Source organism: Equus caballus, chromosome 20 (assembly GCF_041296265.1).
Source record: "Equus caballus isolate H_3958 breed thoroughbred chromosome 20, TB-T2T, whole genome shotgun sequence".
NCBI classification, from domain to species: Eukaryota; Metazoa; Chordata; class Mammalia; order Perissodactyla; family Equidae; genus Equus; species Equus caballus.
Genome location: NC_091703.1, coordinates 20,638,109 through 20,665,897, shown reverse-complemented (window position 1 = coordinate 20,665,897; position 27,789 = coordinate 20,638,109). Strand labels below are relative to the sequence as shown.

General features: G+C 38.1%; 1 protein-coding gene and 2 pseudogenes across 13 annotated transcripts in view; 1 reads left to right on the top strand and 2 right to left on the bottom strand.

The window, feature by feature from the left end:
- Nucleotides 1-27,789, bottom strand: part of CDKAL1 (CDK5 regulatory subunit associated protein 1 like 1) — a 610,319-nt gene that overhangs the window by 512,526 nt on the left and 70,004 nt on the right. For all 13 annotated transcript variants that reach the window (XM_005603599.4, XM_014734733.3, XM_023624511.2 and 10 more), the window contains one exon: nucleotides 13,469-13,553. In XM_005603599.4, the coding sequence (XP_005603656.1) occupies nucleotides 13,469-13,553 (85 nt within the window). The remainder of the gene's footprint in view (nucleotides 1-13,468; nucleotides 13,554-27,789) is intronic.
- LOC100052363 (splicing factor 45 pseudogene) lies at nucleotides 1,546-4,092 on the top strand (annotated as a pseudogene).
- LOC102148147 (prothymosin alpha-like) lies at nucleotides 21,680-25,880 on the bottom strand (annotated as a pseudogene).

Here is a 27,789-nt window from a genome sequence, read left to right as displayed (position 1 = left end):
CCTCTAACACCCAGTTCTAAGGCTCTAACAGTTGCCCAAAATTATTTAGGAAGTGGGACAATGTTGTTGTTAGTGCCGTCGAGTCAACTCCGACTCCCAGCAATTCTGTGTACAGCAGAGTGGAACCCTGCCTGGTCTTTTTTGCACCATCCTCTCATCTTCTGACACTATATCAGACAATGCACCACTGCTATTCATGGTTTTCATGGCCAATTTTTTCAGAAGTGGGTGGTCAGGTCCTTCTTCCTAGACTGTCTTAATCTGGAAGCTCCTCTGAAACCTCTCCACCATGGGCAACACTGCTGGTATTTGAAATATTGGTGGCAGAGCTTTCAGCATCACAGCAATGAGTGGATCAGAAACACACGCTCAAGGAGCCATGTGCCCAGACTTGCTCAATGGAATATCCATCACTTCTATTTTCATATGTTTTTAATTACCATTTTTAAATTTAAATGATCAATGACACCAAAATCTTTATTTATTAAAATAGTAAAAACACCAAAACAATAAAGTAATCAATGTTTCAACTATCGATAATGAAAAAACTATTAAAAAAGCTGATTCAAAACATTTTTTCATTTAAAGAAAAATAAGTTTTTCCCTTCAGTAACTATCATAAAATATTGACAGGAATTTAAGGAAAACATCAAATTAAACTTTTTAGTTTTACCATAAACTTGCTTATCTGATCCCTCTTAAAATAAAAAAGAAATTTATGAGCTAGAAAGCACATCACTGGCTGGCACAAAGAATGAGCTGTTGATTTCTAAAACATTTTGTAAAAGAGATCCTTGACATATACCTTAACTTGTATTTTCCCCAAAACAGTTTCTATCATGTGATTCTGTCATTTTCTTTCTTAATGCATCTACATTGAGAGAAGCAGACACATGTACGCACAGGCACAAACATAACACACTGACCAAAATAAGGAAAACATTAAAGAATGGGCCATTAGAACATAAGTATGTCTGGGCAGTCCATGACAATGGTTCAGTAGTCTATCTCTGCAGGGACACAAAAAGACTGTTGCACAATTTTCACGTTTGATTCTAGGATAACTTGATATCCTCAACTTTCCTCTAATAATATCCAATGGTGCCAATCTACAGTGAGTTTTATAGGACTCTTCCCATTGGTTAGATTTTCACTGGTTATATCTAATTCTCCATTTTTTCCAAGTGTAAAACACTAAATTTCCATCTTAGTGAAAAGAAGCACTTTCTCAGTTGAAACAACCTTTTTAGAATTATATAAAATACTGTTTTCTAACATTTAATTATAGAATGAATAAGTCTCAACCTGTCTTTCAATTGGTTAAGATTGTCTATGATAATTAATTTTAAACTCTCTTTGTTTTGTGTCTCAATTTCTTTTAAAATTTCTACTTTCTAAACCAGGTTTATAATTATAGTATTACAAAAGTGAATCTACATACTTTCCTTACAGATTCCATTTCAAAGATGGTCACTGAAGATCTTAATAGTGGAAACTAGGTATGCGAAAATCCCAATTATCCTTTTTTTATTATTATTTGTGTGTGCAACATCTAAACCATGAGTTTCTCCTGTGTATTCCGTTGTTGTTATTACTTGATCAAAGACAGCTCAGGGTAACCAGAAAGAAGAAAAGTTCTCAAATGTCAACTACATTGTTTCTTAAACATTTCGAATAAAGTAAACTCAAGAAAGAAGGGTCATTTGTTCACAAGTATGTTGAGGAGCTCCTCCAATACAGTGGTCCTGATAAATGAGAAAGATAAATAAAATACATATCTTGCCCCAAAGACTACAACCTGTAGAAGAGACATCAAATTAGCCCCCAGCGAGAATTCTCCTTTTCTTCCTTACTAACAGAACTCTGATTCTGTTGGGAATGACAATGTGACCAGTCTAAACAAATGAAAAGACACTGTATTTCCTAGCCTCCCTTACACATAGAGGTAGTCATGTGATACGGTTCCAACCAATGAGATGCAAACCGAGGGTTTGGAGTGGGACTTCCTACAAAGCTCCTTTAAAGGAGGGACAACCTCAGCTGGCACTGTCCTCTTTGGTACTTCCTCCTTTTTCGAAAGTACATATGATGGCTGGAAATAGCAACCATTTTATACCACAGTGGAAAGAGCAATAAAACCTCAGAAACTTAGCCCTTACATCCTTGAACTGGTAAACCAAAGCCAGCAACTTCCTAACTATGGACTTTGCATTACATAAAGAAAAGTAAATCCCCTATCTTATTTTAAGCCTCTACTTTTTGGGTTTTCTACGATATGCAGCTGAAGTTAATTTCTAAGTAATGCAATCTAACAGGAAAGAGATACAGAAAACATTCTATGAAAAGCTACAGAAGAAAACACTTGTTCTGACAGAGGCGGGGGTGAAGGGCGCTGGGAGGATAAACATATAGAGAAAGCAAACATATGAGTTGGTTCATTCATTTGTTCAACAATCATTGTCAACCACTGTACTATGTTCTGGGATACAGATAAAAGACACACTGCTGCCTCCAAGGAACTCTGAAATGGGGTGCAGACAGATAAAGAGATGATCAAAATACAAGGCTAGCGGTCCGGCCGTCGCGGGTCACGCCGAAGGCGCCCAGCCCGGCCTCTCCGCAGCGCCTCGGCCCCGGTGCGCCGCCGCGGCCCATGGGGAGAGTCGGCCGGGCGGGCCGGCATTAAACTGAAAAGATGTCCCTGTATGACGACCTGGGAGTGGAGACCAGTGACTCGAAAACAGAAGGCTGGTCCAAAAACTTCACACTTCTGCAGTCTCAGCTTCAGGTGAAGAGGGCAGCTCTCACTCAGGCAAAGAGCCAGAGGACAAAACAAAGTACAGTCCTCGCCCCAGTCATCGACCTAAAGCGAGGTGGCTCTTCAGACGACCGGCAGATCGTGGACACCCCGCCGCACGTAGCCGCCGGCCTGAAGGATCCTGTTCCCAGTGGATTTTCTGCAGGAGAAGTTCTGATTCCTTTAGCTGATGAATATGATCCTAGGTTTCCTAATGATTATGAGAAAGTAGTGAAGCGCCAAAGAGAAGAACGACAGAGACAGCGGGAGCTGGAAAGACAAAAAGAAATAGAAGAGAGAGAAAAGAGGCGTAAAGACAGACATGAAGCTAGTGGGTTTTCAAGGCGAACAGATCCAGATTCTGATGAAGATGAAGATTATGAGCGAGAGAGGAGGAAAAGAAGTATGGGCGGAGCTGCCATCACACCACCCACTTCTCTTGTAGAGAAAGACAAAGAGTTACCCCGAGATTTTCCACATGAAGAGGATTCAAGACCTCGCTCACAGTCTTCCAAAGCTGGTATCCCTCCCCCGGTGTACGAGGAGCAAGACAAACCCCGATCTCCGACCGGACCTGGCAACTCCTTCCTTGCCAACATGGGTGGCACAGTAGCACATAAAATCATGCAGAAGTATGGCTTCCGGGAAGGCCAGGGTCTTGGGAAGCACGAGCAAGGGCTGAGCATGGCGTTGTCAGTGGAGAAGACAAGCAAGCGAGGCGGCAAGATCATTGTGGGCGACGCCACGGAGAAAGATGCAGCCAAGAAGTCGGATTCAAATCCACTGACTGAAATACTGAAGTGTCCTACTAAAGTGGTCCTACTAAGGAACATGGTTGGTGCAGGAGAGGTAGATGAAGACTTGGAAGTTGAAACCAAGGAAGAATGTGAAAAATATGGCAAAGTTGGAAAATGTGTGATATTTGAAATTCTTGGTGCCCCTGATGATGAAGCAGTACGAATATTTTTAGAATTTGAAAGAGTTGAATCAGCAATTAAAGCTGTTGTTGATCTGAACGGGAGGTATTTTGGTGGACGGGTGGTAAAAGCATGTTTCTACAATTTGGATAAATTCAGGGTCTTGGATTTGGCGGAACAAGTTTGATTTTAAGAACTAGAGCACAAGTCATCTCCAGTGACCCCTAAGTGAGCTGCAAGCTGAGCAGAGAAGAAAAAGGTGGCAGCCACCTGCATGGCTGTTGGGTACAGAGACTCTTGAAAGAACTTCTAAGATATATGTTGACTGATCCCTTTTTTATTTTGTGGTTTTTTAATATAGTATAAAAATTCTTTAAAAAAAAATACAAGGCTATTTATAGGAGGCAGCCACACACAGCTGAGCCGGATTGTGTCTACAAGGATTGGCATCTTTTTCTAATACCCACAAAGGTGCATCCAATCATCAAAGCCTGTACTCAGAGGTGCTATTAGGACTAGCCTAAGTCCTTGAGCTATAAAAACAGTAACAGAGGTAAACATAGGGTACTTTGAGAAGGATTCGCATCCACAGGAAAGACAGTTAGCTAAAAGCAGAGCTGCATTTTACCTGTGGATTTTATTTATCCTTCACCTCTACCCCTATCCAATTTTCCATAATCACAGACAATCAAGCCTTAAAGTAGTCTAAAATCTAAGTAACTTTTTTAATATGGCCCAGAGGACACTTTCTAAACCTAAGTGCAGCCCTAAATAAGAAATAGAAGCAGTTAATATTTAATATTTTAGTATCATTTCCAATGGGCTTAAAGGTCATGTGTTTTTATTTCATTTATTACCAGTTATTAAAGTACACTACTGAGTGACTAAAAATTTTAAAAGATTATGTTTTTCACACTTAGAGAATACAATAAGGGGAGAGAAAAACACAAGAGTCTTTTTTTCTCTGCTGTTGTATAAACACACACACCAAGAATAAGTAGAATGTCTTTCAAACCAAAACAATAGGAAATCACTCTTGGCCAAAAGCACAGGCTTAGATCATGTTGATTTCTTCTTTAATCCTGCTGAAGCAAGTTTCTGCATGCTTTCTGGGGCCTCCACCTACAGAGTTGTTAGGACAACAGCCAACACATATATTTAATTATGTAAGTATTCAATGCTATCAGCCAGCTGTTGCCAGTACATAATACACTGACCTCTTTCACTTACTCTCTTGCTTAAAATGGCAAAAACAAAGCAACTGTTGATGTAACAGTAATCATGAAATATGCAAAATATTATTCTCTAAAAAGATTTGAGATAACTACAAAGCTCAGCTTTGCATTTTAAAATGCCTTACGACATCTGAACTGTTTTTTCTCTTCCTGATTTGCAAATTAAATCTTTCAACTGTAAATTTAACTATTCCTTCATTTTTTTAAAATCAATCAGGAATACAACCTTAAATATACTTTCTCCTTTATTTCCAATCAAATTTCTTACTGGGATATATCACATAATAATCTCCCTGCACTCCCACTCATCTCCTTGTTTTTCCATAGTTAGGGGACAAGCAACCAAAGCATGTAATAGGAAATTGGTCAAAGTCTGCTCTGAATTATATAACTCTCACTCCTCACTTTAGAAATCAAGAGAGAGCTCTTCATTTATGTTTCCAGAAAGCATGTTCCTCCAATACCATTATTAACCCCAGACTAGCTGACGGGGAAAAAACAATACAAAGTCCTAGCAACAACAGAAAGTAGACTAAACAGAACCAAGACTTAAGACTTAAGTAATACAAATTCACATATGGTAGATACTAAGAAGACCTAATACATAAACAGCAACTTATCCAGAGAAACTCAGTCTTCATCGAATGAGCTTTCAATTCAATGAATAATTCAGCGCCAGTTGTTTACCAGGCCCTGTTTTAGAGACCAAGGACCCCTCAGTAAACAAGCGAGACAACATCATTGTCTGCACAGATCTTACTGTTTGACTCCTCTCACAAAGATCCTATATGATAGTTAACTTTTCCAAGACTTCTACTTCTTCCCCTACAACAGCCATGTTGATGTTCTTTTCCCCACTTTGGTGGTATATCTGATGTTTTTTTGCTCATTCATCAAAACTGGACAATTCAATACTTGAATGTAAGATAGTGCTATGATATTAATATAGCTACATAATTTATAGTGTACTTAACATGAAATAATACATTAACAGTGACTTGCCAATGCATGGACAGCAGAATGATATAAACTCTCTTCCCAAAAAACGAAACATCAGTTCATGGGGGCCAGCCCAATAGCATAGTGGTTAACTTTGCACGTTCCGGTTAGGCAGCCCGGGGTTCACCAGTTCGGATCCCGAGTGTGGACATATGCACTGCTTATCAAGCCATACTGTGGCAGGCATCCCACACACAACATAGAGGAAGAGGGGCCCAGATGTTAGCTCAGGGCCAATCTTCCTCAGCAAAAGAGGAGGACTGGTGGCAGATGTTAGCTCAGGGCTAATCCTCCTCAAAAAAAAATAAAAGTAGAAACATGTATTGAGTAACTACAATTGTGCATCACACTCAAGGCCAAACATTACCAGGGTTTTATCTACACCTTCCCTCTGACTCAAGATGAGATGCTTTAATTAATCCAGTGGCCAAGGTCCTGAAGCACGTCCTGAAGTTGACCCAGCTCCCTTAGTTTGGCAGGAAGAACAGGGTCTTACCATTCACAGCTGGGCTTCTGCTAGCACGACCAAGGGACTACTTCATGAAGCAAGAAGTCTTACCCCTTTACTACTTCCCTCTGGAAAGAAACTGTGGACGAGTGGTGACAAACTCAAATTTCTTACCTCATTTAGGACAACAAGAGACAGGTTTCTTCCTAGTTTATAAGCAAAACATAAAAAGCAAAACAGCATGACTTCTTAAAAAGAGGGCCCTTTAATACAGTATTTGAAAATTGGAATGTTCTTTCCCCTTTTTGCAAATATACAGCCTGTCTTCTCTGACTAGGGAGTCACAGGCGCCTTGGGGGACATTCCTAGAATGGTTGACAAGCGGTCTTTATTAATACTGTTTCCCAGGAAAAGGAAAATCACTACATGGTAGAGTAAAAGGGTCAGAGACTCCATAAAAAAGGATTTTCCTGAGGTCAATCACCTGACCTCAAGACTCACAATCTAGTGAGAGAGCCAAATATGTCAACAAATAATAAAATGTAATATGCAACAATAGATGTTTGCATGGGATAAAGAAGTAGCACAGAACAGAGGGTGATTACCTCTCTGGACCTTGGAGGTAAGAAGTGGGAGTTAGAAAGGAGATGACCTTACAGATGTTATCACCTTTGATAAGAGTTCCAAAAGATGAATATGCTGCCAGGTGGGATTACATGGGGTATGTGAGTGTGCATTTGGGGGGAAAGGAGAGCATATTTCAGAGAAAAGGAAGAACATATGCAAACACATTATGTGTTTTGGAAAATCATATAATTTAGGGGAGAAGTAAAATTCTACAGAGGAGTACCAAGAAAAGAGATCAGAGAGGTAGGCAAGGAACAGATTTCAAAAAGACTTTGTTACACTAAGAAATTATATCCTGTAGCTGAGAAGGAACCGTTACAGGGTGTTAAGGAAGAGAAAAGCATGAACTGGAACAGAAAAAAAAGCTGAGAACAAGCTAAAATTCTACTGCAATATTAAGAGCAAGAGCTAAGGAGGACCATAACTAAGACATTAGCAATAGGGATGGAGAGAAAGGATTAAATTCAAAAGATATGTGGCTAGTTCATGACAATTTAATGAAACACAAGAACACAGAGGTTCACTGCAGGTTCCAAGAGGAACATTTATTACCACATAAGCAATAAAACACTAATAACATTGGACAAAAAGAAAGAGGAAGAATGGGTCGAAGGGAGAAAGAAAAAGATATTTTAGAAATAGGATCAATCCTTGAGGATGGGAAAGAAGGGAAAGGAAATGGGAAATCAAAGAAAACTCTCAGACTATTCGGTAGATAACTATACAACCAAACAAGATAGGCAATATAAATGGAAACACTAGCTGGGGAAAAGGTGAGGCAGATGATGAAGAGGATCTGACATGACTGTTTGAAGTGTCAATGGGTCATCTAATGGAGAAATCCAGGCAACAGCTGGATATACAAGTCTGGATCTTGGAAGGAGAGAGCAGTGTCAGAAACAGAAATTTGGGAGTAACCAGCATATAGACAGTATCTAAACAATAGAAGTAGGTGAGAAATGGTAGGAGGAAATGTAAAGTCATATTAGCATAACACTGTTTGGAGAAAAACAAATGCATTAGACAATACCTGATCAACAATACATACTAAGTCAAACGGTACCATATTTTGAACTAACTTTCCACTTAGAAAGAAACTTTTCGGCGGGCACAGACAGCTGAAACAATGAGACTATGACTGGTAGAAGCATACAAGGATTCACTGTATCTGCTGCTGACATTTTAAACAATAACATAAAACTGATATTGAACTAAAGCCATTTCATACAACCAGAAAAGCCAAAATTAAAAGATCTGTTTAAAGAAAAATTCACAACTTACAGTACTAAAAACAAGTTTAACAAAACAACTTGCGTGATCTAAATTGTTTCTTGCAAAAGGCCAAACTAAAACCCAGTGTTATTTTTAACTTCCAATGCCATTTTTTTAATTAAAAAAAAGAAAAAGATAACTGATTACTAGCAAATCTAGCTAAAAATAGAATCAGTCGAGATGGTGTTCTTTTTTTTACTTTTAAACTGGACAATTACTAACTTAAAAAGAAAGTACTTCTCTGTTCTTAATAAGTCAGCTTAAGGCAATTTATTTCACAAATTCAAGTTGAAATAATATTCTGGCACCATCCCCAACTTCAATTTATGATGAAGAACTCAAAGTTAAATCTGCATAAAGCAAAAAATATTTTCATAATAAGAACGACCATCCAATACTTTATCTTTGATCAACAAAATGCTAGAGAAGGTGTTTTCCTACAGACAGAAGATATTATACAAAGTATCCTCTATCTCAATCACACTTTTCTTCTTTGTCCATTTTTCCTTATATTTCCAATTGTTCTTTCAAGTAATTTCACTCAGATTTCTAAACCATCCCATCAACACTACAATTTATTTCTATAGGCAAAGGTGGTTCAAAGAACTAGTGGCTCTTGTCTGTCTACTATCAGTATGGCTAAACCACAGTGCCCATTTGGGTTAATAATGCACAAGGTCAAACAGAGGTTGACAGTCCATGATCAAAGCAAGCTAGCTATTCTTTCTGTCATTTATATAGAACACACAAGATGTGTTTATTTTCACCAGCCTCTGAATGACCTCCTTTAGGTGGCATGGAAAAGATCCCACATTTCTATAAAGCATTAACCAAAGGAGTTTTCTTATTTGATACTCTCATTAAGAGCAAATTTTGTTTTTTTGAAACTTTTGATCTTTTTCGTTTACTCAAGAAGCCCTCAAGTTAAAGGCCATATTGTCTAAATCAAATTGCTATGATGGATAAAAGAAGGACAGGGCAACTGGAAAATAAATGCTCAAAAGGAAAGAATATGCATCCAGTAGGCTGCCATCACAAAATGTGGGGCTCATTAGTGATTTTTCCAAAATTAGTAAAGGCAACAGCATTTAAGATTTCAAAGTTCAAAAGGCAGACAAAAAAAAAAATCATTCTTAACTCCATTTCTGCTACTTAAAACTCCTACTCTTTTATCAATCTGAACAGCAATAAAACAAACACTGTAAAACCTTAGTAATTAGATCAACTAGCAGAAAGTCAGTAGAAAGTACTGAGCAGCACAGCCCACAGATTAATACAGATACACATTTTCATATTGGGTATGTTACTTTGACTAAAGAATTAACAATAGAATGATTTATTACCAGCACTAGTTTATAAAATGAAGATTTCCAAATAATTTTAAGCCAATATTCTCTCTGACCAAGATTAAATAATACTCCTCTCAATACTGTTTATACTGTGAAGTTGCAAAACTAATACTTCTGACCACCACCACCACCACCACCAAGAGAAACACCAAAAAGAAAAAGAAAAATCAGTCCATGACTGCCTTGTCACAAATTCACAATTTATGCATCTTAATCAATGAGACTGTATTAATCACATGAAAGACAACAAATTCCTCAGAGTTACCTTTCTTTACTGTTAAAACAAGATGGCTCAAGGGACAGAAAATGACGTGATAAGTAATTAAAGACAAACAACTATTAAATATCCAGAATACATTGGAAGAGAACAGCAGATGATCAGAAATGATGACACACTCAGGAATGAGCGGTAAAGTGAAGCAATCATTATCTGTAGGGGGTTCAGGTGAGAAAACAATAGGTCCCAGCCGATCCTTGTAAATCTCTGAATGTGAGCATAAGTGATTGGGTGCAACAGAACAAGGAGAAAGGAAACACCCTATCAGACTCTCCTTCAATTTAAATGTTTCCTCACTATCGTGAAAAAGAAAAATGCACGCAAGAGAGGAGGCTGAAGGGAAAAGATGGAGCTAGAGGATGAGAGAAGACCAATGTGTAGCATGACTTAAGATATAAAAAAGTTTATGAACTATCTATCTGTGTTTTTCTTTGTTAGGATCTGATGATGACAAGGGAGAAAACATCTAAGTAAAGTAAAATGCTTGACAAGAGTGGGTAATCCATCACTGAAAGTCTTCAAATGTATAAATATCATTTGAATTTGACATTTGCTCAGTGTTAATTGTTACTGTGCCTTTTACAGGGTTATATTTATTCTGGAAACAAATTCAATGTTAGCTTAGATTTATGTTAACAAGAACTAGTCGTGATTATCAAAAGCCTTCAGAGCCATTTTAAAAAATACTTAATCACCTAAAATATTGTTTTAAAATTTTCTTTCAATCAAGCAGAATAGTGCTTGTTCTTGCTACCACTAGCTTTGTAGTATTAAAATGACACACTTTTCTTATGTGATCACCTCAATCAAACACCATACCATTACTCTGAACCACAGTCACAACACAGTTTATAACAGAACCCACTGAGACAAGTTATATTTGAATTTTTAAATAAACTTTTATACACAGTCTAGACGCGTATCTATTAATTACATTATAAAATTGATAACCACAGAAACTAACTTCTCTGGACTCTGTACTTAGGGGGCATCAGTAGCACTAAAATATCTTTATATCTTACCTACCTTTCCTATAGGGAAAAAATAGATAATCTGGCAACATGACAGACTTCTCATAAAATAAAAAGCATTCTTTGAAAATGAGCAGCATCTGGTAAACATCATTCTCTGCTCTTGGTTTTATTCGTCCTTCTCCTCTCCTAAACATGACTCTAATTCCCCTGTTTCATCCCACATCACTACCACCTTCCTTTGCCTCCCACCACAGTTCAGGTAAGAACTCTTCTCTGCTCTTTGTGCAATTTCTGAGTTGAGGATGTCATCACATTTAACTATCACTTCTATGCAAACAATATAAAATCTTTCTCTCTAGTGTCGGTCTCTTTGATATCTGCCTCAATGCTACAGCTGCCTACCTGACATCTTTATCTGGCAAGCATAGTAATAAAATGGTTTGCGTACAAACTCTAGTCAGACAGCATAGGTTAAAATCCTACCTACCCCATTGATGAACTGAGCCTTTGGGAACTTCACCTGTAAAAGAGATACTGCTTCATCTGTAAAACAGGAACTTAAAACTGGAATCTACAACTCACTGACAGACTTTAAGAATTAAGCTAGATAATATCAATTGATGTAAAGCGCTTCAAACAGTGCCTGCCACACAGAAGACAATCAACAAAAATCAAACATTATCCATTACTTTATTACAATGTTTAGCTGTGAATTCAAACACAGCATATTCAAAAGCAAAATATGTCTTCCTTCTAATTGAACTCCCTGTCTGGAATTCCCTCTTTCATTCTAGTCAGAGGGAGTCATAATCAATAATGTTGAAAGTGTAAAGAATTCTTTCTTCTCAAGCCAACTCCTTCTTCCCAATTCCAAACACCCCTACTTGAGATGAGGCCATCACCACCTGGATACGGAAAATCTGTCCTAAATGGACCTCTGATGTACGCTCTTCCTTACACTTAACCATCCTTCACATTGCTGCAAGAATTAATTCTCTGAAACAAAGGGAGTAAACACAGTTAGAAATTCAATTTTTTTTTTTTGAGGAAGATTAGCCCTGAGCTAACTACTGCCAGTCCTCCTCTTTTTTCTTTTGCTGCAGAAGCCTGGCCCTGAGCTAACATCCGTGCCCATCTTCCTCTAATTTATATGTGGGACACCTACCACAGCATGGCATGCCAAGCAGTGCCACGTCCGCACTCAGGATTCGAACCAGCGAACCCCAGGCCGCTGAGAAGTGGAACATGTGAACTTAACCGCTGCGCCACCAGGCCGGCCCCAGAAAATCAATTTTTTAAAACTTATATTTTACAATAGTATAAAAACAAAAAACAGTGCACAGATAAAAAGAGAAAGGACAAGTTTTGTTTTGGTTTTTTTTTAAATAAATGATGTTGAAACAATTCAGTATCTACATTGTTAGGAAGAAAAATCCAAAAGATGCACAGCAGGTATATGAACAAATTATAATCCTTAGAAAGTCAAAGAAGACCTAAATTCCTTATACATGAAATAGAAAACTCAAATGTAAAGATACGAATTCTCCCGTCAAAGTCATCAAGAGATTCAATATAACCACAATCAAAATCACAACAGTATTCCTTGTTGAACTTAAAACCTTATATTCAATTTATACGGAAGGGCAAAGGGCAAAGAAAAGCCAAAACTCACTTAAAGAAGAAGAAAAAGGCATTAGCACTTTCAAATATCCAGACTTTATATAAATCTATACTAATTACAACTTTGCAGAATAAGCATCAGAATAAAGAAATCAATCAACGGAACCAAGTTGAGAGCCGAGCGACAGACCCAAACATCTATGGACACTCAACATACGACAGAGCAGGCAATACCCAGATAAAAGGAGAAAGGATGGATTTTTTAAAAACAAAAACAAAACAATAAATAGTGGAAAAATTCAGTGTCTTCTGTTGAAAAAAACCAAAATTCTTTAAAGTTTAAAATATATCGGGACCCCCTTCCTGGTACCTTACAAAAAAAACCAACTTGAATGCAGATGGATTATAAACCTAAATGTAAAACGTAAAAACCATGAAACTTTCAGAAGAAAATACTGGAGAATATCTTAACTTCAGGGTAAGGAAAGATTTCTTAAACAACAAGAGCACAAACCCAAAGGAAAAGACTGATAAATTTTAAAGCAGAATTTCTCTTCATCATAAGATACCATTAAAGAAAGTGAAGAGATAAGCCACAATTGATATTCACAACGTGTAACATGTAAAGATTAGTATATAGAATACATACAATGTATCCCACAAATAATAAAACGGCAAACAACTCAATAGGAAAAGATGATTAAAAAGTCATTTTACAAAAAAGGAAATTCCATTGGCCAATAAACCTATACAAAGATGCTCAACATCATTAGTAAATATGAAAACGCAAATTAAAACCACACTGAGATACCATCTCCACCACCAGATTGGGAAGTCCAACTCATACTTTTTTTGATACATACTATTTACATTATTAGCAATATTTTAAGGCTTAATTTCCTGAAATCCTTACTTTGCATAGAAAAAATAGAAAAAAATCAACTTCCACTTACTTAATTGAGTTTCTAAAGTGGTCTTCAGCTGGGTTTTTTACAGTACAGCTATTCAGGAGCCATAAATCTGCGTCTGAAGCATTTTCTATTAAAAAAATGAATATGAAAAAGAAAAGTAAGTATCATATTTAATCATTCAAAAACGACTGTTTACTCAGATGGCACTGAGCCTGCTGGCGGAGGGCGGAGAGAGGCAGTGCACAGAGTCAAGTAACCAGGTGATTACAGGACAGTAGGTAACTGCTATAACATGGAAATATTCATGAGAAATAAACACAAAAATGTATAACCTTTGCTCTATCTTTTCATTTAAAAGATGAAGAGGACAAGCATTTTTTTTCTTTATTTTCAATATTTGCGAGTATTTAATAACTTCCAAAAACTAAAGTGAAACTAGCATAATTTTACCTTTGAATATGAAATTAATTGCCCCTTTTTGGACTGTATATTAATATTTTTCAGGCACATGTATTGTCACACACTGAATATTCTTCAGCTTGAGACATTAAAAAATATAATTTGTCTTCCTTGAAAAAGTTAATGATTTACCTCAAAGTGAACCTTTTATTTCCTCTCACCAATTTGATTAAATATTGTTATATACTGTAATAAACTCACTAGCAATGCAGCAAATAACCCAAATCCATCATGTTTGCTGAAATGACTTTATAAACGCCTATAGTGCTTGAGCTACACCAACTACCTCGTTGCCTAAAAGGACTCATACATTAAAACAGAATTACCGCAATGAAAGGAAAACCAAAATTAAAAACTACAGCACCTCCAATGGTATTTCAATAAGAACAGAAGCTAAGGTCAAAAGACATAAGAACTAAGAGGATATCCAAATGTCTGTGTGCACATTCTCTACCTGGGAAGGGAACTTCAAACGAAAGCACTGTAATTCATTACAAATAGTGCTGCAAGGAATACCACTGTGCACACATCATTTTGTATTTTTCCCAGATTATCTTTGGAATCAAGCCCAAAGAAGTAGGATTTGGGGGTCAAAGGATAAATTCTTATGTAATTCCATTACATACTGTCACATTCCTGTCCATAAGGGCTGTGCCACTTTGCAATGCTGTGAGCAAGGCATGAGACTGCCTGTTTATCCATGACATCGCCCATGGAGTGTGCTATCAAACCTCTGTACTTTTGCCAATCTGGTAAGAAACAGGATGCTAGTGAGGTGTTGACGTGTATTTCTCTTATTATGAATGCATTAAGCATCTTTTTACATGTTTAAGAGCCATTTGTTGGGTTTTTTTCTGTTCTCTCTCCACATCTTTTGCCCCTTTTTCTATCTAAGGTTAGTCATTCTCATCTCAAGTTTTAATTTACTGATACACACACACAGAGGATGTTCATCCTTTGTCTATGACAGAAGTTAGAATATTTTTTCCCAGTTTGCCATTTTACTTTTTTATAGAATTTCTTCATGCATTTTTATTTCTAGGATACCAAATTTATCAACCTCTTCTCTTTTTTCTTGACTTTGAGTCATAATTAGAACGTTTCCTCCACTCTCAGACTAAAGAATTCACCCGTGTTTTTTTCTAATACACATATGGTTTTACATTTAGAGCTTTGCTCTATTAGGAATTCATCCTGGTATACAATGATCTCACCGAATTTTTTAAATGTAAAAATGAAATAAGACCCTATATTCTCCTATCAAATTAGAAAATATTAAAAAGTGTGATACTATCTAGTGCTAGCAAAAGAACAGGGAAACTGGCAACCTCTTACTCAGCTGACGGCAGTCTACACTGATGAAACTCTTTGGAATGCAATGTGGGGATAGCTATCAAAAATTTAGGGCCAGCCTCCGTGGCCTAGTGGTTAAGTTCGGTGCACTCCACTTTTGCAGCCTGGATTCGGTTCCAGGGCTCGAACCTACAACACTTGTCTGTCAGTGGCCATGCTGTGGTGGTGACCCACATACCAAAAGAGTAAGATTGGCAGGCAGTGGATGTTAGCTCAGGGCAAATCTTCAGCAAGAAAAAAAACATTAAATGTGCATCAGAATTCCTCCTACATACGCTTGTAGGATACTTGCATCACATACACATATATTTATACAAACACACACACACGTATGTACATATATATATACACACACACACACATATAAATTTTAAAATTCTCATTGAAGATTACTGACAAAGCAAAAAGCCTGGAAAGCCTACATATCCATTATAAGGAGATTGGCTACATAAATTAGGAAACTGTAGCCAAAATACCATTCAGCTATTTAAAAAGCACAGTAAATCTACAAGTGCTAATTTAAACTAATCTTTGTCATATCATCAGATGAAACACAGCAAGGTGCAGAAGACTAAGTCCTGTATTTCGTTTGTGTTTTAAAAAGGAAAAAGAGAAAAAAGGAAATTCTGTTTTAAGCAAAGAAAATTTCTCCAAGCATATACACGAAACTGTTTGAGGTGTTTGCCCTTGGAAGTGAGACAAAGGTTCAGTTGTAATCCATTCATGTGACCTTTTATTTTATATTCTTTCTCTTTTCTTTTTTAAAATTTGCATGAACAGTACTTTTATAATTTTATAAAGCTTAATCTTGAGAAGGGATACATTAATATTTAATTTATATCCATATGTACTGTTTGAATTTTTAAAAGAATGTATTGCCCTTTCATGTAAGAAAACTAATCAAGCCTTTCTAATCTTTTTAAGTTTCCTTTTCCATAAAGTTCAGAATCAATAGTGTTCTGTCATTTTAAAGTGAGAACATAAACTATTTTCCTGCTATGATTCATCACAAAAACAAGTGATCTGACATACATTTTCTAAGGGACTTTTCTCCCCACTGCTAAAAGCTTTTGTACTCATGGAACCAAGAAAATTATGGTCGTGGACGCACTACCCACTTTGAGTGTAAGGACAGAGAAACAAACTTATTTGTTTTAATTGAAACACATTTACTTTCCAAACTATTTCTTTATGTACACAAGATAAATTACTTTTAAATCTAAAGTAATAAAAATCTGATTAGCAATAATGATAACTAACATTATTAAGTATATATTATGCATTCAGCAATGAGCCAAGCATGTATTCTTTTTTTTTTTTTTCCATTTAATCCTCCCAATTTGAGGTGGGTTCATTTTTACTCCAATTTTACAGAGGAGGAATCTAAGGCTTAGAAAGAAAAAGAAACTTGCCTAAAACCACACAGTAAGAGTGGGCCAGGGTTAGAAATCCAGACAAACTGACTCCAGGGACTGTAAATTTAAGGAAATTAGAATGCCTCATTTGTGGCTCTTTGCCTCTTGATCAAAAATAATGCAGACAATATCTAAAAAGAAAATAAAGAAGTACTACATGGCCTTGAGGTTGCCTCATGATATTTCTAAGACTAATAACCAGGCTTCAAAAGGAGCTGTTTGGCTATTTCCAAAATTTCCAGATCTTGAACCTGTCAGCTCTAGGCCTTCTGTAATCAGTGGGAGACATGCAAGTAAAGGGAGAATTAAGAATGAGCTCAGGATCATTACTCCAAAGCACAAACTGACTCTCACAGCAACCAATCTTCCCTTTACCCTGCAGGCTTCTGGATAATGGTGGCATTAAAGAAGGGATGGGCATGGTTCATATCAACACTACTCAGAACAAAACATTTATCCTACACAACTGTTCCATTTGAAAGTCAACTAGAGGAGCAGCATAAACAGTAAGAGGAGTCTATTCATAGATCTAAGTAAGGCAGTTACGCAAGCCGAAACAAATAAAAATTCACTAAGAACATGAAGAGGGGGAAAAAAGTTTGTTTTGGATCCACCAGCATTTTGGGGGAATTTCTTTACCACAGAACTCTGAAAGACAAGTCAAATCCAAACAGTTCAAATGTCCATAACGCTTAATCATATCTGGGGAGTTTATCTAAATAATACAAATTATTGGGTGCCCATTAAAAACTCAGAGAATAGGGCTGGCCCCATGGCCAAGGGGTTAAGTTCGTGCACCTGGCTACAGGCGGCCCAGTGTTTCGTTGGTTCAAATCCTGGGCGCGGACATGGCACTGCTCATCAAACCACGCTGAGGCAGCGTCCCACATGCCACAACTAGAGGACCCACAACGAAGAATATACAACTATGTACCGGGGGGCTTTGAGAAGAAAAAGGAAAAAATAAATAAATAAAATCTTTAAAAACTCAGAGAATAGAGTATGCTTTAATAAGAGAATTTAAAAGCACCTCTAAGGTACATCTTGAAAAATAATTTCTTAAAATCAATAAGAGACAAAATAAAAATTCTAGTCAAAGGATTAATTTTTTTCTTCTACATCTCATTAATTGTTCTTTATATGGACTGTGTAATGCACAGCATGGGGAAACCATGTTTTCAAAATCTGTTTTATAAAAGCAATTAAAGTGATCCACAAGAAAAATATTCTTTTAGTCAGCTAGGGTTGAAGGAGTTGGAGGATGGGAAGATGAAGATGGAGGAAAAGGAGGAACAAGCAGGGGAGAGGAGGAGAAATGAAAGAAAGAGACAGAGACTGACAAAGAGTATCTACAGCTCCCAGTCTGAAATACCCAGTGCAAGAACTAGCCCCTCCACTGTCTACTATTGGTGATTGGTGTGTTTCTGAGTGAAGCAGAACACAGGAGCTCCTAGGGGAATGCACTTATTCTTGGAGATTACTCGCACAATGAGTTTGTTCTTATAATAGTCCTGCTGAGTGCTCTGCAGAAATAAGATGAGGAAACCACTGGTCAGCTTGAACTCCGTTTACTGTATGAAGGGAAAAGGACATTTTTTTCTTTTAAAAGAGAATTAATATCTGGCAAAACTCTGCCAATAACTATTGAAAATTAATTACATAGCTATGTAGGCCTGGTCATAATCAAAATCAGAGTGTTAGACAAACCTTTTACTTACGATGTGTAACAGAACATTGCTAATATTCCCCTGTCCTCTTTCCAAATTAAACTGCTATGTTGACCTGGCACATAATTACTTCAGAAGTTACTACATCTAAAGAATCCCTAATAGGATATCTATTTCTACATGTTAAATAGGTTAATAAACGAAGAGGTGATATACACACCAAACAGACTTCACAGGGCACTTCAGGATCAGGTCACCACCCCTCCACCCAAAGCCACTGCTCAGCGTGCCCATCTTGTATGCTAATATTTCTGAGCTTTTAGGCCCTCAGGCCTAATAAGTAAAACTCGAAAATTGAGAAGACCAAAAAAAATCTAATAGAAAAAAAATGGGCAATGAATATGAACTCAGCATTCACAAAAAAACACATATGACTCTTGAACATACAAAAAGATGCTCAACTTCATTCTTAATAAATGAAAATTAAAACTGCACTAAGGGAAAAAAAACTGTACCATTTTCACTTTCTATATTGTCAAAAACCCAAAAGCTTGATAACATACTGTACTGACATAACTATGAGGAAACAGGCACTCGCACGTGCTGCCGGTGGGAATGTAAACTAGAACACCACCTATGGCGGCAATTTGACAATATCTACCGAAATGGCAAATGCATATCCTCTGAACAAGAAGTTCTAAGAATTTAGCCTACTGCAAACCTATTACACAATTAAGGTCATTCATTGCAGCATTATTTATAACAGTAAGAGGTGACTGGTTAAAGGCATTTTAGTACATTCAAAATTAAGACTCCTATCAAGCTCCTCACAAAAAAAAAAGAAAAATGAATAACCTCTAAGTCCTAATATAGAAAGATCTCTCAGACATATTGTTCAGAGAAAAGAATAAGACACCAAAAATATATACACTATGCTACCACTGGAAATCTAGAATACATATTCATATTTGTTTGTATTTGCATAAAAAAATTGGGGGATGTACACCAGAAACAAACAGCAAAGGCCAGGACCAGAAGGAGGGAGTGGGAACAGGACTGATGGGAGACAGGGTAAGAGGAAAACTGTTTCTTGTATAATTTATTTTCTATTTTTGAATCTATTCAAAAATTAAGTATTTTCAAAGTAAAAAAAAGCAATTATAAAAACTGTAGCTTGTCTTAATCTTCCTGCTATCTCCCCATTTCTTTACTCCCTTTCATAGTCAAACATCTTGAAAGAACTGTCTCTGCACCTGCTATACACTGTCACCTCCCATTCACTCTTCCACCACTTCATTTTGGTGAAGACCTTCAACTACTCCCCATTTCCCTGAATTCGCTTTCATCAAGGGAACTGACATGAAATGCCATAGACAGTAGCATGATGCAGTTAAACACTGCTTTCTTCATGGTCAATAGCATCACTCTCCTGTTTTCCTCTTACTTCTTTGGGCTCTCTACTTTACCCATCCCTCTCTGCCCTCCACGAATTAGAGTTCCTTAGAAGCAAGATTTTGGTCCCCTTCTCATCTATTCCCTAGATGAGACCATTCTTCTCATGGTTTTAACTACTACCATTATCCTGAGACATGATATCCAAATTTATACTTCCAGTTGAACTCATAGCGAGTGAACTCACTATCTTATTTTCATGGCAATAGAGTTATTTACATAAGATCCACCAACCAACTCACCTAACAACATCTCTGCCAGAATATAGCAAAGAAATATTAAAACTTGACACAAATCATTTCCAAAATTGAACTCTCAAATGTTCACCCTGCATTCATCAGGTTCTAGTTAGGAAAACAGAAGCCACTCTAGGCATTAAAATAAAGAAAAATTAATACAGAAATGTGGTTACACGGGCGATGGAAAAGCCAAGACACCAAATGGGGAATGGTGACGCAACCCTGAGATAAGCAACAGCAGGAAACCACTACAGCCTAAGGGCTGGAGAGACCCACTCGAAGAGGTGGAATTATGAGAGCCCAGAAGCTGCGATAATTTGGCAGGGGCTAGAGTGGCAGCAGGAGCTGCTCATCAGGAGCTGGGACTACAAAGGATGGAGCTGTTTGATAGGAAATGAAGCCACAGGGATGAAACTGCCACTTCCTGAGACATGACACAGAGCAAAAAGAGAGGGAGGAAAGTACCCTACCTTCTCCCTACTCCTATCCTCCAGTCTTCCATCAGTGCCTCCTATTGGCCAAATCCACCCAAAAAAGCCAAAAGGTAAAGAAGACTGTCAAATGAAGTTCCATGATACAGAGGACAGAGAAAGTCAGGGAATGAAATCTGATAGCCAACAGGCAAACGACTAAATCCCACCTCTTCCTCTCTTCCCCATCTCCATAAATGGTACATTTACCCAAAAGCTGAAACCAGAAACCTGGGAGTCATCTTTAATCATTTCTTTCACCTCACCATCTCCTGCAGCAAATCCAACAACTCCCAAAGGAGGAGACTTCACCTCCAAAATAATATGAATACATCTGCTATTTGTCTCCATCGCCACAACCCTTGTATAAGTCACCACATCTCACTTACGCCATTGCAATAGTCTCCTGCCATCCCTATGGTTGCCATAAGGCAACTTAGAAAGCTATCAGTGAACCAAAGGAAAGCAAGAAGTTTTTTTTGTTTTAACAGTCATGAATAATCTATACTTAAAGATAATTGAAACTGCATAAATAGGATACCTATATTTGAAACTATATTTTGATAAGGGAAAAAAGGTCATTATTGAGAATTTACTACACACCAAAAAGTAGAGTTGTTAAATATATATAATTCTCTCCTTTTTTAAAAAGAACTCAGAAAAATAAAATTTCAGTTTACTGTTGGACAACATTGTTTCATCCATACATCAAACAGGCCAAAAATATACAGCAACTTCATGGGGAAAAAAAAAAGAAACCTTTTATCTTTGGCCTTTTTAACCATCTCATATAACCAACAACTTATGGTACAAATAAAAAAGTTACTGACATGTTGAGAATCAGATGTTTTGTTGTCTTTGTTTTTACAAGGTTTTTTTCTCCTTTGAGATTATAATGAACACGGTCACATCACAAGTCAAGTCAGAAGTAGGACAGAGAGGACTCCAAAAGCTGGTTTGGTCATCCAAGATCATTAACATGTATAAAAATGCAAAATGTAAATTTAAAATACAAACAAATTTTCCTTTTAATGTACTTTTAAGAACAAAAGCAGGGCCTTGGAAGTTTTGTTTCCTTTTCCCTCTCCTGTTGCACATTCACATTGTGGTTTTGGTCGGGTGGCGGAGAGCTTATCATATGCAGATGGCACTGCCCACAGCGGTCAGCTGGGTGGGCCTCTCTACTCGAAGGCAACCATGTTTAGATTCTGAGATGGGAAGTGCCGGTGGTGAATGGATCACGGCAGCCTTGTTTTCCTTTCAACTTTTCCTTTTTTGCTTTCTAGTCATCCTCATCGGTCTTCTGCTTCTTGGTGTCAACATCGTCATCCTCATCATCTTTAGCTGCCCATTTACCCATAGCTGCCTCAGTCTGCTCATCTTCATCTCCATCCTCTTCCTCCCCATCTTCTTTCTCCTCCTCCACTTCCTCCCCATCTTCTTCCTCTTCTTAGTCTACCTCATTGGCAGCCTCCTGCTCCCCATTTTCCTCATTAGCGTTCCCATTAGCAGGTGCATCTCTTCCACTTTCTGCCTCCTCCACAACTTCCTTCTTCTCCTTTAAGTCCTTGGTGGTGATCTCGGAGCTGGTGTCCAATGCAGCAGAATAAAAAGAAAGCCAGAGTTTGGGGGGACTCTGGCAATAAAGTTGCCTGAGTCCACGTCTGTAGAGGAGGCACCCCGAATAGGTGGCTACAGTGAATGGGAAGCCAATCCAAGCGACAATGAAAAGATGGTTTTTCAAAGCAGCCAGTCTAAATTATACCCTGAAATTCATGTATCCCATGGTAAATTTCCTTTCTGATTCAAATATTTTAAAAGAGATATACTGAAAAGAGTTCTATTTAGCCAAAGAACAAATCATAACAACCAAGACAAACCACTCACCAGCAAATTTGCAAAACACCTGGGTTCTATGTAGATTCTACACAACCCTCAATGGTTTAGTACAAATCAACAACTCAAGTCATCTGCTAGGCATGGTACATTTCCAGGACCAATCCTAAGAACAGAAGTATCTCCTTAAAGGGAAGTTTAGATTATCTGCTGAATATTAACTCCAATACAAGAGCTACCTTTAGATTTTGACCCGGCAAACTTACTGGGTCAAAACAATTACCAATCTAGTAATCAAAAGAAAAATACCCATAGGACACTGCCAAGAGAGGAAAGATCCAGATCAAAAATAAAGCTACGGACTAGGCATAGGTTCACTACACTTCAAAGTGCAAAGAAGAATAACTTCAAAGATCTTCGAATGAAATAATGAAACAATGTGAGTGAAGGACTTTAAGGTCAGTGTCCATTCGGATTTGTCAGTGTCCATGCCATACCAATGTTAGATACTTTGAATATGACCCCTAGAGAAAAACAAAATGAGCCAGCTGTATACCAATAATTAGGTATCCAATAATCGTTGTTCAGCTGATTGATAGATATTCATAAATAATAACCCCAAAATGACAGTATCAAACTTTCTAAAATTACAAATATGTTTTACCAATTTCAGACAAAGAATAAGTAGCCACAAAGAGAAAGAATAATATCACCTTAAAGGACTACAGTCATGCACTGCATAACAATGTTTTGGTCAATGACCCACTGCATATATGACGGTGGTCTCAAAAGATTAGTACGATATAGCCAGGGTGTGTAGTAGGCTATACCATCTAGGTTTGTGTAAGTACACTCGAAATGACGAAATTGCCTAACAACACATTTCTCAGAACATATCTTCATCATTAAGGGACCTGCGACTGTATTTGGGAAAGAAGAACTATTAGAAAATCTTACTCATTTGTCACATAAGCTGTGGATTTCCTGAGGAGGGAAGTGAGTAATTATCTGACGCCACTGCACATAGATGGTGAGAATCATCTTAATATAATGACTAAGATCATTTAACTAGAATTTGACTTGTGGAATATATTAATGTTACTACCTTTTAAAATTAATATTACTATCCCCTAACTCCAAATCTACTTTTCAGATTTAAGTTTTATTTCTTTTAGGTGATTCAAAATTTACTTTATTTGATTCATTTTCTAGTTACAAAGTCAAAAATAATGTATGTAGGGGCTGGCCCCGTGGCCGAGTGGTTACGTTCGCGCGCTCTGCTGCAGGCGGCCCAGTGTTTCGTTAGTTCGAATCCTGGGCACGGACATGGCACTGCTCATCAGACCACGCTGAGGCAGCATCCCACATGCCACAACTAGAAGAACCCACAACAAAGAATACACAACTATGTACTGGGGGGCTTTGGGGAGAAAAAGGAAAAAATAAAATCTTTAAAAAAAAAAAAAATAATGTATGTATTCTAGTCTTAATTTTGCTTCAAAAAACTAGAAACAACATAAAGAACTATTATAATTCAGTGATAAAAAGACAAATAATCCAATTTAAAATGGGCAAGAGACCTGAATAGACATTCTCCAAAGATATACAAATAACCCATAAACACATGAAAAGATGCTCAAAATCATTAGCCACCAGGGAAACGCAAATCAAAACTATGATCAGATACCACTTCATATCTACTAGGATGGCTATAATAATATAAATAGGGGCCAGCCTGGTGGCGCAGTGGTTAAGTGCACACGTTCCACTTCGGCAGCCCAGGGTTCGCTGGTTCGGATCCTGGGTGCAGACATGGTACCGCTTGGCAAGCCATCCTGTGACAGGCGTCCCACATATAAAGCAGAGGAAGATGGGCAGAGATGTTACTCAGGGCCAGTCCTCCTCAGCAAAAAGAGGACGATTGGCAGCAGTTAGCTTAGGGCTAATCTTCCTCCAAAAAACTAAATAAATAAAATAAAATAACATGTTGGCAAGGAGGTAGAGAAATTGGAACTGTCACACACTGCTGATCGGCATGTAAAACAGTATAGCTGATTTGGAAAACAGTCTGGCAGTTCCTCAAATTGTTAAGCATAGAGTTAACATGTGATCCAACAAGTCTTCTCCTGGGTATATACTCCAGAGAAATGAAAACATATGTCAACACAAAAACTTGTAGATCAATGTTCACAGCAACATTATTTCTAATAGCTAAAAAGTGGGAAAAAATCCAAATGTCCATCAACTGATGAATGGATAAACAAAATGTGCTATATCCATACAATGGAATATTATTAGGCAATAAAAAGAAATGACGTACTGATACGTGTTACCACATGGATGGACCTTGTAAATATGCTAAGTGAAACAGGTCAGTCACAAAGATTCCACTTAAATGAAATGTCCAAAGAGACAAAAAGGAGACTGGTGATTGCCTAAGGCTGGGAAGGCTAGGAGGACTTAGACGTGACAGCTGAAAAACATGGAGTTTCTATTTGGGGTAATGAAATGTTTTAAATCAACTGTGGATGGATCACAACTCTGTGAATATACTAAAAGCTACTAAATTGTACGCTTTAAATGATATATGGTATGGAAATTATCTCAACAAAGCTGTTTGAAAACCAAACCAACACAACATTCAAAACTAGAGACAAGCTTGAGCCACACTGTCACTATTGTTCTCATTTCTGTACCCTCTGCCTAAATGTCCCTTCTACTCATCTGCCATAGCAAACTCATACGCATCTTTCATGGCTCTATTACATGTCACTTCCCCTAAGAAGCCTTCTCTACCCTCTTTAAAAAGAGTAAGGCACTGCTTCCTGTGTAATCACAGATTAGCTTATGGCACATCTTGGCAAAGATTCATAAATATGTCTCCCCCTTAGTATGAGTCCCTCAATGGACCATTCATCTTTAAATACTCAGAATCGAGCTCAGGACTTAAAAGAGAACACGCTCTTACTGTGGACAGATGGATGGATGGAAGGAGGGAAGGAAGGAAGGAAGGAAGGAAGGGAGGGAGGGAGGGAGGGAGGGAGGGAGGGAGAATTGGATGGGAGAAGCAGGGCGAGAGAGAGAAAGACTAGTTCTTGTCAAGCAATCAAAAGCTAACACTAGAGATACACTTCCAGCAGAAGCTGGGGTCAAGCTCTGATAGAGAATCTGGTATTTCTTCCAGGGGAGCTTCTTGTTCTAGCAGTAAAAAAGACTACAGCAACCTTTCACTCTATGAACACTGTGCACCAATTTAAAAAAAAAAAAAAGCAATTACAAAAATATCATGGGAAAATGCTTTTTTAACAGGCATTATGCAACTTATAAATACAGTTATAATTATAGAAAAAGTAAAGGAAAACAAAACCCTACGCATTAAAAATAGATTAGACGAAATGTACCAAAATGTTAACAACAGCTATATTTAGATAATGGAACTCATCTTCTAGAGCTAGGTCTTCCTGGACTCTAGAGGCTTTCACACACAAGTCTGGGCCTAACGAGACATCTTCCCCAAACCTGATCCCTACCATCTGGAGGTTCTTACAGGTCTCTGGAGACATGTTCTCTAACATCTAGCTAGCTCACGGGGAAGGGATGGCTCCTCAGAGGGCTGGGTTAGGCCCCAAGGGTCTTCATCCAAATATTCAACAGAAGCCCACGCCTGGACCTAGCAAGCTAAGGTTCTAAAGGCGGCCTTGAGGAAGCCTATTATAATAGTTCAGAGATTAGGTATTAAGGGCCAGAGGTAGGAAATTACTTAAGGGGAAACGAAAGCTCAATTGGGAAAGAGATTTTTGTAAAAATAAAAGAATTTAGTAACTGACTAGATATGGGAAACGACAGAGGGAAAAATGAAAGGTTTCTAATCTAGAAGGCTAATCCAAAAATGACACCAGTAACACAAATGGAAGCTCTACGGAGGAGCAGGTCAGAAGAGAAGAGTATAACTTCAGCATTAGGCATGTTCACTTTAAGATCCCCATCGAGTGATACATGCAAGCAGAACTCTGCCAGAAGCAATTGTAAATGCACGAAAGAACTCATGTAAGGTCAATGATGGTGAAGTCACCAAAGATGACAGAGAGCAGGCAGTGGTGTGCAGAGGACTATTGAACACCAGTGGTAAAAAACCATCAATAAGGTGGAAATATGTCACAGAGGCATAATGGGTGGGCAGGACTTCAAAAGAGGAGTGTTTGCCTGATTGAGTAATGGTAACAGAACAATGGACTCAAAGTGGCAACAAAAAGCAAAACCTATGCTGACCTCGTCTGTGCCTTATGAATCAGAGGGAATTTGCCTAGAAGTCACAAGTGCAATTAAAATGCTTGACTTAATTTCCTATTGATTTCAATTTGACTATGCAATATTAAATTAGAACTAAACAACCATATGTGCATAGTATTTTGCTACTTGCAAAGTATTTTTAAATACATTATCTCATCTGAGCTCCCCAAAAGCTCCATGAGGTAAGTATTTATAATCCCCATCTTATGGATGAGAAAAGAGGGATAGAAGGATGTTGTAACTTGCAAAGAGGCTTCATAAACTGGAAACCAGGAGGCAGGGCCAGGATCTATCTTCGGCTCTAACAGCTGAACTGAAGCACTTTGAATTTGCACTATCAATTTCCCATCTGAGGTTAGGTACTGAGATGTGGGTTGTCTTTATTCCCATGTACAGGGATTATTTCTTTCCTGATGCCCAAAACAACTAAGCTTTGCACATTTAGTCACAGATTATAATCATCAATTTTTCTCAAAGGAAAATAAATTTTACATTTAGAATGTTATAAATTACCTCTAACTACTCCTCATGAAAAGAACTATGAAACAGAAAGAGGTGAAGAAAGCAAACAATAGGGGGCTGATTAAGAAAATAACTACTAAGAAGAGACTGCAGTACCCCTTACCCTCACCACCCCTCTATACCAATTCAGTCCAAAGCCATTAGGTGGGGCCGGACGAGGCAGGCAATCATGCCGGAAGGTGGGTGGCAGTCTAAGGAGGGCTATCAGAGCCCATCCAAGGGGAAGAGGGTGTCAGAGCACAAGCAGATGAGGAAGGCATCTGTAATGGAGGGCGACTCAGCATGGAGTATCAGCACCCAGGAAACGAAGAGGGTGACCACAAAGAAGAGTGGTCTGACACAAGATGTGAGAGTCTGGGCAGAGTGAGTGTGTCCACCAAGGCAGGCAGCCTAGCAAGGGCCTCAAATCCCGAGAAGAGCAAAAAGAGCATCTGTGTGAGGGGCAGCCTAGTATGGGGTATCAGAGCTGGAGCACAATGAGATGGGCATGGGCACAAAAGGGCAGCTTGGCCTGCAGAGTCCAAGCCCAAGGGAAACGAAGAGGGCATCCACACGGGGCAGCTGGTAGCAGCTGCCCATTGTCCATTATCAGAGCATAGATGTGGTGAGGGAGGTATGCGTGCAGGAGGATGGCCCTGTGAGGTTGAGGAGCATGCCCAC